The sequence below is a fragment of the Ruditapes philippinarum genome, unplaced genomic scaffold (assembly GCF_026571515.1).
Source record: "Ruditapes philippinarum isolate M1 unplaced genomic scaffold, ASM2657151v2 ctg3845_1_1_1_1, whole genome shotgun sequence".
Lineage (NCBI taxonomy): Eukaryota > Metazoa > Mollusca > Bivalvia > Venerida > Veneridae > Ruditapes > Ruditapes philippinarum.
The window spans coordinates 1-12,950 of record NW_026860048.1 but is presented as its reverse complement, the minus strand read 5'-3'; the positions used below and the strand labels follow the sequence as shown (position 1 = coordinate 12,950).

The 12,950-nt window shown below is 34.0% G+C and overlaps 1 protein-coding gene across 1 annotated transcript in view; it reads left to right on the top strand.

Moving 5' to 3' along the window:
* Nucleotides 1-3,446, top strand: part of LOC132758718 (DNA-directed RNA polymerases I, II, and III subunit RPABC1-like) — a 37,677-nt gene extending 34,231 nt beyond the window's left edge. The window contains 1 exon segment of the mRNA XM_060750422.1: nucleotides 2,916-3,446. Within this exon segment, the coding sequence (XP_060606405.1) occupies nucleotides 2,916-2,981 (66 nt within the window). The 3' untranslated portion in view covers nucleotides 2,982-3,446.
* The last annotated feature ends 9,504 nt before the right edge of the window (nucleotides 3,447-12,950 follow it).

Sequence of the window (12,950 nt, the reverse complement as noted above, 5' to 3'; positions counted from 1 at the left end):
TTGTGCACCTGGGTATTTTCGTCTGGATATTTTTAGTATTTTCAGAGTTATTGCCCTTGACTTAGTAAAATTTTGCAATTTTCAACTTGTGTCGCATGTAACTCAAAAAGTATTTGACCTAGAGTCATGAAACTTTACATGAATGTTGATCAGCATGTGTAGTTGTGCACCTGGGTATTTTCGTCTGGATATTTTTAGTATTTTAAGAGTTATTGCCCTTGACTTAGTAAATTTTGCAATTTTCAACTTGTGTCGCATGTAACTCAAAAAGTATTTGACCTAGAGTCATGAAACTTTACAGGAATGTTGATCAGCATGTGTAGTTGTGCACCTGGGTATTTTCGTCTGGATATTTTTAGTATTTTCAGAGTTATTGCCCTTGACTTAGTAAAATTTTGCAATTTTCAACTTGTGTCGCACGTAACTCAAAAAGTATTTGACCTAGAGTCATGAAACTTTACAGGAATGTTGATCATTATGTGTAGTTGTGCACCTGGGTATTTTCTTCTGGATATTTTTAGTTTTTTCAGAGTTATTGCTCTTGACTTAATAAAATTTTGCAATTTTCAAATTGTGTCGCATGTAACTCAAAAAGTATTTGACCTAGAGTCATGTAACTTTACAGGAATATTGATCAGCATGTGCAGTTGTGCACCAGGTATTTTTGTCTGGATTTATTTAGTATTTTTAGAGTTATTGCCCTTCACTTAGAAATTTTTTGCAATTTTCAACTTGTGTCGCATGCTACTCAAAAAGGATTTGACATAGTCATTAAACCTAATGGGCAGGTTGCTCAGCATATTTAGATTTGCACCTGGGGTTTCGCTTGTGGATTTATCCAGTATTTGTAGAGTTATTTCCCTTGACTTAGTAAAAAGATTGACTGAACAGTGGCGCGGTGGGGGCACCCGTGTCCTATGGACACATTTCTAGTTTAAAGTTGGAAACAGCCAGAAGTCACAAATTGCTAGGTCCGGCTGTAGGGTGGGTGCGATAACAGTTCCACGTCAAGTTTTTCTAGTGTATCCATGACAATGTGGCTTGAATGGCTCGGCGCGTTCTTCTGATGTAATATGAATCCGGACCTAAGTAGATGTGGGCTCTTTCTCCTTATTGCGGCCATGAGTTCCGTTCTAAGTAATGTTGCATAATAGTTCCTAGTGACTGTCGTTTTCGGAGGAACAAAGTGGTTTAGCACTACACCGTATGTATCACAGAATATAATGGCCATAACCTTCCCGGCTGACTTGGAAATTATCGCTTTTGTAGGGGAAGGCGAGGAAGGATGCTTTCAGACAGAACTCTGACGTTTGCTTTCCGGTTCAAAAAAGTGAATCCACGTTTCATCACATGTTATCACTCGATTTAGAAAGTAATCGCCTTCTTCACGATACCTCCTGTCGTACTGCTGACACATTTTCACCCTTACCCCCATCTGCTCCGACGTCAACAAACGAGGCACCCATCTTGCTGAAACGTGGCGCATTCCTAATCTATCAGTCATAATGCCCTGAGCTGTACCATATGAAATAGAGAACTTATCTGCTATGTGCTCCACACTTCCTCGTCTATCTCAGAGTATGTGCTCCTGAATGGCAGCCACTGTTTCTTCATCTATTACAGTCACTGGTCTACCTGCACAAATGTCGTCTTCAGTTGCCTCTCTACCGTCTTTAAACCGCTTAATCCACTTTGAAATGGCACCTTTTGACAGAGCAGCCTTTCCATAAACTTTTTTTTAAATCTTCACGAATATTGGAAAAAGACTTTCCGTGTTTTGTATAAAACTTTATAACCATGTGCTGTTCGTTGAAGCTGTGTGACACCATTTTCAAACGGACGCCTGTAACATGACGTCATTTACGGTTTATGACGTCATAAGTGATGATGTCAAAGTTGTGTACATAGTACAATTCAATTTGAAATAACCTGTTTTCATAGCATTTAAAGTTTCATTTTAAACGGACCAGAAGTTATGACGCTATTGAATTAGTATACCAATTTATTGATACACCCTCGTATGTTGTCTGTCATCTGTCAACATTTAGTTCATTAACACTCTAATGGTCACATTTTGCCTTAATTGTTACCAAACTTGGTCAGGATGTTTGTCAAAGTAATTGCTCGGGTCAAATTGAATGAATAACTACATGTATGTTACAGGAGCTAAAAATAGATATTTGTAAACTCTAGGGGCTACTGTTTAGGCCCAAATATCCTGGAAACTGGTCGAAAAGGTTGTTTTCAAGTTAAAATATGGATCACTTTTGGGGAAAAAACTAGTTTACACATCCGAAATATTGAAAAACCTTGTTACCACTCTAGGGGCTACTGTTTCTGTTCCCAAGATTTTGAAAAAAATAATGTTCCGGAAATAACCAATTTGCTACGATATTGGCCGATGTTAGATTTTTTGGGCAGCATTACAGTCAGGCAATTTCTGAGTAAAATAAGGTTGTCCGCGCTTCATCTCCAAAACTGCTTGGGGGCTTTCATTGAAACTTAGCAGGATTGTTTGTCACCATGCCTAGTTGTGCATAGTATCTTTATTTTACAATTGAATTTTTTGGGGGGGGACAAAATTATGGTCCCTTTGTGGTCAATTTTTTAGTAAAATAAGCTTGTCCATTTGTTTATAATCTTGGCCTCCCTAAAGCTATATATGAGCCTATATTAAGCCATGTTATTACCTTGCCTTTTAAAGTGAATATGGTGGTTTTTTGGTTGCTCCCATAAGGCAGAAATTTTACAGGTGAATAATAAGTTCATAATTTTTTTATTTTCCATTGGTAAGGATGTCTTGATTACAACTAAGTGGTGCTTTAAATTTCCAAATACTGGCATAGTATCTCTTTAAATGAAAGAAACCTGAAATATGTATATGCATACTATAATTTCCTGTGTTACCTTTTCAGGTTGTTAAGATTATTAGACCTAGTGAGACTGCAGGAAGGTATGTGAGCTATAGACTCTGTGTATGAAAATTAGTAAACATTGCAAGGTTGGTCTTTAACTGACACAGAATGAATATTTATTGCATACATTATAGGTCCTTTAAAAGTAACACAAGATGTACACACAAGTGCTTGACTTCAGAGAATATCTAATGAGTCAGGATCTAAAAGTTTGTTAAAAAATATCTAAATGAGAGAAAAAGATTCAAATATGGATAAATAAGCATGCAAACCTGACTTAGAAGAAAAAAAGTGTTGAAATTGAAGCATCAAAAAGAGAAAGTAGGTTTACAAATATGAAGAAGAAAAAGACTGATAAAAGAAAATTACAGGATTATACTACATGTTGTTCTGCAGGTTTGAGCACTCTTGCAGACCTGTAAAATTTTCTGTCAGTGCTCTCCCTTGATATATATTTAGAGCACTTGTACTTTGTAATTGTAAATTGTTTTATTGTAAAATTTAAGAATAAAAGTTGAGTTGAAGAAGAAATGACGACTTTGTATTTTGTGACATTTTACAAAAAAATGTGTTTTTGTTTCCATATTGTGAATTCCACATGAAAAATAGCGTGCCTCAATACCCTACATAAAGTTATCAAGAAAGGAGGTGTGGACTCATAGAATGTAGGACAAAAGCCCTCCTGTCCAAAAATGACAAGGGGGACAAAAGCCCTCCTGTGAAAATGACAGGGCAGACAAAAGCTCTCCCGTAAAAATTACTGGGCAGACAAAAGCCCTCCCATGAAAATAACAGGGCAGACAAAAGCCCTCCCCCAGCAAATACATATATGTACAGCAAATACATATATGTACGTTGAATAGTTTATTGGGTTTTTTTTCAATGCACTCAACATATTAAAATTGTAATCATAAATATTTTTGTTTTCCATTGGTATAAGGGTGTTTGTATGAGCTTGAGCACATTCCTGACAGGGATCTGAATAATAAGTTGTGAGGGTGATTAAGGCACCCCTTAAAATATAGCTTAAGGATTAAGGCACCCCTATAAAAAAATGTTGAGCGTTCTTTGCGGTGTTTTTCTTCGCGGTAATTTGGCGCAGTCTCCGCCATGTTTTAATGAGAAAGAATAATGGCAATGAATTAACAACATATTCTTTTCTTTTTAAGGTAAGTATTTACAAGTAAGAGAAAGAAAAAGACTTTCCTCGATAGGTTTATTCATTGTATTTTTCGTTTATCATAACTGTTATCCCTGACACTGCATTGTTTAGTTGGCAAACATGTTTAAAGTTTACAGTCATATGTTTTCGAGGATAAACATTTTGCATACGTATTTTGAGATTCAACTTTTATATCATCATATTTTTACTGTTTATTGTTAATACGCATTTTACATGATAATTATGAACTTTTTATAAGTAAAATACAGTTTAATAATTGTTTAGACAATTATTTAGAAAAGCATGTATTATGCCATACATTTGTATTTGGAAAGAGCTTTGTAAAATGAACCCAAAGGCTTAAGACTTAAAGTCGAACATATAACATATTGTTTTGTCTTTTGAACATTGTTAAATAAACCGACATAAAGTCAACATATAAAACATTGTTTTGAACATTGTTTATATGCTATTTGTAGAGCTGAACATATAATAATTCATTATTATCTTTCATCTTTTGTTAATTATATACAGTTATAAGTGCCAAATAAATTAATTGTCAGTATTATCATTTGTGCCAATGATTTAGGTTGTTATTGTTTTATGCATAATAGTGAACTCTCAAGTTAAGTATCTATAGTAGCAGTTTAGTAATCATCAGTTTAATATGTTCTTATTTCAATCAGATATATAAATAATTAAGGTTGTGTTGTTAATCAGGTTATTATTATTCATTCCAAACATTTTACATTTCAGTATTATCATGATAATGATTTATATTTTAATACTCTTTGCATGTACCCCTAGACATGAGTAAAGTTGAAACATTGTTATTTTTTAGTTGTGAACAATAAGTTAAATGTTATTATGCCACATTTATGTTGTTATGCAATGGCAGTCTCTGCCATGTTTTAATGAGAAAGAATAAAGGCAATGAATTAACAACATATTCTTTTCTTTTTAGACTCCTGTATCATATCTGATGTTTGACCCGGCTAACAAAGTGCTAAAATCTATATGTGCATATTTATTCACTGAAAAGACGTTTAAATTAACTAAAATTAAAAGTCCAAGACATTTATAATGTGCCTTGTAACGAGTCATTTACTTTTAAAAGTGACTGTTTTTAACAACATTCGTGTAAAAAGTTCCCTCAGTAAACATTTTAGAAAGGTATATTTTGAATGAAAGGTGGTTCAAGCTCATACACAAACTTAGGCCAATTGAAAATAACAACAAATATATATGTTGCAATTTTAATATGTTGAGTGCATTGAAAAAAAAAAGGTATTTAACATACTCGTACATATATATTTTTGTTACGGGAGGTCTTTTGTCTGCCTTGTTAATTTCACTATTGTGTTATTAACACATATATTGTTTCATTAAAATATTTGTGATTTGTTAAGACCCAACTTTTAAACAAACAAACAATTTAATCTCAGTACCTGAACAGTCAAAACTTATTCATGTAATGAATAACATATGAAAACGTGCTTTCAAATTATAGAAGAAAGTTTGCCTGAAAAGAAATAATATTTGCATTATTTGCGAATAATTTCAATTAGTAAAAATTGCAAATATTTCCATGTTACAAAATTAACCACTTATACAGTATTTGACTGAAATCATTTAAAAAGGTATAAACATGAATTACAGACAAGTGATTTTAAGCAAATACCATATAATATAATATAATTAATATAGACTTGTACAGTAAAACTAGTATAGGACTTCTCCAGAGAAACTATAATGCCTAGAGCTAAGATATTTGTAATGTACATAGCATCATCGTGTGGTCCTCTACAAAAAATTCAAAATTTTACTTAGTTACTTGGTCCCGCGATAATGCAAAAAGGACTGAAAATATTTTTATGAAACTTGATATATGGATTAATGGCTGTATGGAGATTATGCACGTCTTTTTAGCTCACCTGTCACAAAGTGACAGGGTGAGCTTTTGTGATCGCTTTTCGTCCGTCCATCCGTCCGAAAACTTTTACTTTAAATGACATCTCCTCATAAACCACTAAGCCAATTTCATCCAAACTTCACAGGAATGTTCCTTTGGTGGTCACCTTTAAAAATTGTTCAAAGAATTTAATTCCATGCAGAACTCTTGTTGCTATGGCAACCGAAAGAAAAAACTTTAAATATCTTCTCTTAAAAAACCCCAAGAGCTAGAGCATAGATATTTGGCATGAAACATCTTCTAATGAGTGTCTACCAAGTTTGTTCAAATAAAAGCCCTGGGGTCAAAATTGGCCTGGCCCCAGGGGGTCTTTGATTTTCCCTATATGTATATAGTAAAAACTTAAAATATCTTCTTTTACAGAACCCAAAGAGCTAGAGCTAAGATATTTAGCATGAAACATCTTCTAGGGAGTGTCTACCAAGTTTGTTCAAATAAAAGCCCTGGGGTCAAAATTGGCCCTGCCCCAGGGGGTCTTTGATTTTCCTTATATGCATATAGTAAAAACTTAAAAAACCTTCTTTTAAAGAACCCAAAGAGCTAGAGCTAAGATATTTAGCATGAAACATGTTCTAATGAGTGTCTACCAAGTTTGTTCAAATAAAAGCCCTGGGGTCAAAATTGGCCCCGCCCCAGGGGGTCATTGATTTTCCCTATATGCATAAAGTAAATACTTAATATTCTTTGAAAAAAACCCAAATAGCTAGAGTTTAGATATTAAGCATGAAACATCTTCTAATGAGTGTCTACAAAGTTTGTTCAAATAAAAGCCCTGGGGTCAAAATTGGCCCAGCCCCGGGGGTCATTGATTTTCCTTCTATTTATATAGCAAAAACTTAAAAAATCTTCTTTTAAAGAACTCAAAGAGCTAGAGCTAAGATATTTAGCATGAAACATGTTCTAATTGGTGTCTACCAAGTTTGTTCAAAAAAAAGCCCTGGGGTCAAAATTGGCCCCACCCCGGGGGTCTTTGATTTTCCTTCTATGTATATAGCAAAAACTTAAAAAAATCTTCTTTGAAAAAACCCAAATAACTGGAGTTTAGATATTAAGCATGAAACATCTTCTAGTGAGTGTCTACAAAGTTTGTTCAAATAAAAGCCTTGGAGTCAAAATTGGCCCCGCCCAAGGTGTTATTGATTTTCCTTATATTTGTATAGCAAAAACTGAAAAATTTTCTTTGAAAAAACCCAAATAGCTAGAGTTTAGATATTAAGCATGAAACATCTTCTAGTAATTGTCTACAAAGTTTGTTCAAATAAAAGCCCTGGGGTCAAAATTGGCCCCGCCCCAGGGGTGTCATTGGTTTTAACTATATGTGTATAGTAAAAACTTAAAAAATGAGCTAGAGCTTAGATGTTTAGAATGAAACATCTTCTTATGGGTGTCTACCAAGTTTGTTCAAATAAAAGCCCTTGGGTTGAAATTGGCCCTGCCAAGGGGGGGGGGGCGGAAGCAGGGGGGTAGATTGTTGTTTTTCATTATATGTGTGTAGTAAAAACTTAACATCGTGAAACATCTTCTAATGGGTGTCTTCCAAGTTTGTTCAAATAAAAGCCCTGGGGTCAAAATTGGCCCCGCCCCAGGGGGTCATTGATTTTCCCTATATGCATATAGTAAAAACTTAAAAAAATCTTCTTTTAAAGAACTCAAAGAGCTAGAGCTAAGATATTTAGCATGAAACATGTTCTAATTGGTGTCTACCAAGTTTGTTCAAATAAAATCCCTGGGGTCAAAATTGGCCCCGCCCCGGGGGTCTTTGATTTTCCTTCTATGTATATAGCAAACACTTAAAAAAATCTTCTTTGAAAAAACCCAAATAGCTGGAGTTAAGATATTAAGCATGAAACATCTTCTAGTGAGTGTCTACAAAGTTTGTTCAAATAAAAGCCTTGGAGTCAAAATTGGCCCCGCCCCAGGTGTTATTGATTTTCCTTATATTTGTATAGCAAAAACTGAAAAATCTTCTTTGAAAAAACCCAAATAGCTGGAGTTTAGATATTAAGCATGAAACATCTTCTAGTAATTGTCTACAAAGTTTGTTAAAAAAAAAGCCCTGGGGTCAAAATTGGCCCCGCCCCAGGGGTGTCATTGGTTTTAACTATATGTGTATAGTAAAAACTTAAAAAATGAGCTTAGAGCTGAGATGTTTAGCATGAAACATCTTCTTATGGGTGTCTACCAAGTTTGTTCAAATAAAAGCCCTTGGGTTAAAATTGGCCCTGCCAAGGGGGGGGGGGCGGAAGCAGGGGGGTAGATTGTTGTTTTTCATTATATGTGTGTAGTAAAAACTTAACATCGTGAAACATCTTCTAATGGGTGTCTTCCAAGTTTGTTTAAATAAAAGCCCTGGGGTTTAAACTGGCCCCGCTCCGGCTGCCTTTATACAGGTTAGCGACCTCAGGGCCATCATGGCCCTCTTGTTCTTTTCTTCAAGTCCCTGTGTTTAAAATTCTGGTTACTGTGGCAATAAATAGACTGAAAATATGGCAAAATTTTAACACATAAACTGGATCCAGTGATAAGGCAAAAGGTACTGAAAATATTTTCATGAAACTTGAAATATGGGTATATGGGTAGATGACAGTCTGGAGATTATGCACATCTTTGAGGCTGTACGCGGAAAACGCTCATAACCCGCTATATCATATAGCTGTTAGTAAATATTTTGCATACATTTAACTAAAAATTCACTAATGGTGATGAACATATAGTTTGAAAACATTATATTCTTAAACCATGTATCGCCGAGAAAAAAAAACTATTTAACTACAAAATCCGTAAGGACCCTCCGACAAAATTTCACAACAAGATTTACATTTAATATTAGCAAAATAAAAAAAAACTTACTTATATTTTTCATCTTACATAATTCATTAATCAAACTTTTAACATAAAGTTATCTTTTAAAAAATATGTCTGGCCAATTTGACAGATCCCTACTTGAATCTTTTATTTCGTTAAAGGGATAAATTTTAAACATTTGTGCTCTTTTTTAAGGAATATTTTGGGTATTGAATGTCTTAATATATCCACTAATTTCTCATAAATTAGAATTAACAGGTCAGGGATTTAATACAACCAAGTTTTTTAGTTATCTACGCTCATTTTTAATCCCAATAGAAACATTTTCAAATATTTTGGGGTTTAAAAAACATGAAACAAATACCTAGTAGTCGTTTACCCGGTGGGTGAATCCCATTAAACTGAAAATGAATTCGAATAGAAATCACAAATAGAAAACATGTGTTTCGGTACAACAAAAATCGGAAGTTAAAGTGAACAGGGAAATGACAGAAATTATGTGGTCAAAAATATGTTTTTAACAAGGAAATAGTTATTTCAGGAGAAAGGCACGCCAAAGAATCAGTCTTCAATCAATATTGGGAATTTTGGGGGGGAACCCCAACCCCCCCCCCCCGCCCGTATTGTGTTAATTAGAAAGTTTATTTCAATTTGCTAGGGCAACGAATCGTGATTGATAGTTGTGTAATAAAATTTTCAATTAACAGATTGTGCAGATACATAAAAAATTTTAAAGAATAAGAAGCTTTTTAAAAAAACCAAGACAAAAAAACGCATATATATTACCGAATGACTTTACAGTCGAGCATCGGGAAATTCTTCAACATACATTTGTATTTACAAAATTTTAATTTGAAAAACGATATTTTGCGCGCGCTTGGAAGTGATTTATTAAATTTTATTTGAATAAATCAAATTTAAAAAGAACTTAAAATGCTTTGTGTTTTCCTAAAAATAATTTTGCCGGCATGGGAACCGAATTTCGTTTTCATTTTACAACACTTTGAAAAATTACTACAGGGGAAAATTTATGTTGTTGTTTTTTGTTTTTTTTTTTTTTTTTTTTTTTTTTTTTTTTTTTTTCCAACAAGAGGTTTGTGTGTTTTAAGTTTTCATTTATTCTCGGCGCCGGAATTTAACCATATTGTCCGGATTTATAGCATCGGGGAAGTCTTTTTTTGAAGCAGAATTTTCCTGGTTAGCCCATTCTTTCGGTTCGTTAGTTGGTTTAAAGGAGACGTCAGTACCTGTCAAAGGCCATTTCAACTTTTCCTGACTAGAACGACAACAAAAACGGCCCGTTCATTTAGCGCCAAACCTCCCAGAGTAAGTTACGACAGGTCAACCAATTTCACTTCTTGGTAGCTTGGGAGATGGGACTTTGACCTTTGACCTGCGTGTGGCTTCTCCTCGCGACGTGCATATCCTTGGAGGGGATTTGGAGAAGTTTCAACAAAAACCTCCAAAACACGCTATTTATTAACACCATTCATAGCACTGACGCTTCGATTGTTCTCATCTATTTGCGGGGAAAAATGGTCGACAAGGAAAAACCCTACGTAATAACCGCACACCTTGTTAACAACAGATTTTCCGCAGTATAAATATTTTCAAGCTAGCGAGGTTTAAAATCTATCGATTAACTACCCATAAGTTGGTTGAGTGTTGGCGGTAAAAAGAAGGGAAATATAACTTCCTGATCAATTTTCACTTAGGTTTGATTCAAATTTTTGAAAAGCTTTTTGCAGATATGTTTTTTTTCCCAAGAAATTATTTAGCTTTAAATATTATCCGAAGCCGTCAAAGTCAGCGACGGAGTAATTAAATGGGAATAATTTTTCCTGAAACGTTGTATTTTTATTTTCGAGATTTGCTTCGGGGAGAAGATAACTTTCTGTGCCGTAGAGAAGGAATATTAATTACTCATCACCCAAGGAACAGTGTCTTTATTGATCTCAATTATTCGGTACAAATAAATATGTATAATTTTTATGTTCAATTAAAATGTTGCTTAACCTTGCAGGGTTGTTATTATCATTTTCAATGATATTAAAATGACATAAAGTATTTATGATGGAACAGGTCCCTAGAATATTTTGATAAGGAAACCGTCAGTTTGTAAAATTGTTATTATGATTATTATAAATGAACAGTCGTCATAACCTGCTGGTATTGTCATTTATGAATGGTTTTTTAGGTTTTTCAAATTTGATGATTAACAATCCGAATGTAGACCTCAATGAAATGTTCTGGAATATTAACCCAAAATGAATAGTCAAAACCATATTAAACCATATATATTGATGATGGTTGAACGGATAAATGGCGCAAGGTGTGCATATCTTTCTTATTTAACAAGCACATTTTTAAAGCCCAAAGAAAAGAAAAACTATTTAAGTCTTGAAACATTCTGTCATAGCCTCCCCATCAGTACATTTCAGCGCTTTGATTTTTAGCTCACCTTGTCACAAAGTGACGGGTTGAGCTTTTGTTGATCGTTTTTAAGCTTCAGACTTTTTTTTTTTTTGAAAAAAAAAAGTAGAGGTTATGGTTATAGTCTTGGTCGGCGTTTGGGCCGTTTATCCGTCCCGCAAACTTGTACCTGGATCATAACTTTTTTATTTCTTTTGGTGTTATTGTCTTCATACTTGGCCACAACAACCCTTGGGACAAGACCTTTCAGTAAGACCACACTTAACCCTTGACCTTCATCCATAAATGACCTTGACCTTCAAGGTTTTTTAAAGTCCAAAATTTTGCTTGTTCATGCTGTTTATTGGCTGTAACTTTGTTATTTTTGAATTGGATTTTGTTCTTTCAAACTTGAACAAAATAATCTTTCAAGGGATAACCCTTAAAAAATAATCGAAAGGGACCTTGACCTTCACTCAATTAAATGACCTTGACTTTTTTGAAGGTCAAAATTATTGAAATTTTTCATGTTTTTGGCTATTATTGGCTGTAACTTTTGTTATTTTTTTAATTTGGACTTGTCCCGGGCGGTGGTCTTTGTTTTTTCGTTCCGGCGTCCGTCGTCCGTAAACTTTTACTTTAAATGACATCTCCCTCATAAACCGCTGGAAAGCCAATTTCATCCAATTCACAGGAATGTTCCTTTGGGTTGGGTCACCTTTAAAAATTGTTCAAAGAATTTTTTAATTCCATGCGAACTCTTTGGTTGACATGGCAACGATAGAAAAAAAACTTAAAAATATCTTCTTTTTTAAAAAACCCCCTAGGGGGTCATTTGATTTTCCCTATGTGTATATAATAAAAAATGTGTACACAAGAACCATTTACTCTGCTTTTGCCTAATTGGTTTGAATTATTTTTTCCCTTTGTTTATTTTTACACTTTGAAACTTTGTCCGGGACATAACCTCTAAAAGTTATATGAGGTATCAACATTGAAACTTTTGTAGGTAGATAATCTCATTAAGGTAGGTGTGCCAGTGTTACAAGAACCGTTACCTCTGCCTTGCCTAATTTTTTTGAATTAGTCCCCCTTTGTTTATTTACACTTTGAAAACTTTGTCCGGGGACATAAACTCTAAAACTAATAAGCTGTATCAACATGAAAACTTTGTAGGTAGATAGATCTCATTTTGAGTAGGTGTCCGAATTTTAAAAACCTAAATTGCCTTGCCTAATTTTTTGAAATTTTTCCCCCTTTGGGTTTTTTTTTACCCCTTTGAAAACCCCCGGGGATCCCACCCCAAAACTCCACCCCCGTAACTCCCCGTGTATCTATTTATGAAATTTCGTGTTTTTTATTTATTTGAATTTTATGTTTTATTTTTTAGAAATTTCGTGTTTTCTATTTTTTATTTTATATTAATTTTTGTTTTTTAATTTACAAAAAATATAGACAAAAAAATTTTTTTCAAGGCGACCGATTTTTTTTAAAAAAAAAACGTTAAGGTTTTTGGGTTTAAAAAATTTCTTTGTTTGCTTTTGAGAAATTAAAAAATCGAAACGTTTCCCCGCCCGGCGGTGGCTCTTTGGAAAATTTTTTCCCGGGGCTAACTCTGAAAAATATCAGAGATATCATTTAGGAAAATTTTAGATAGTTTAAACTCATTGAATTTGAAATGCAG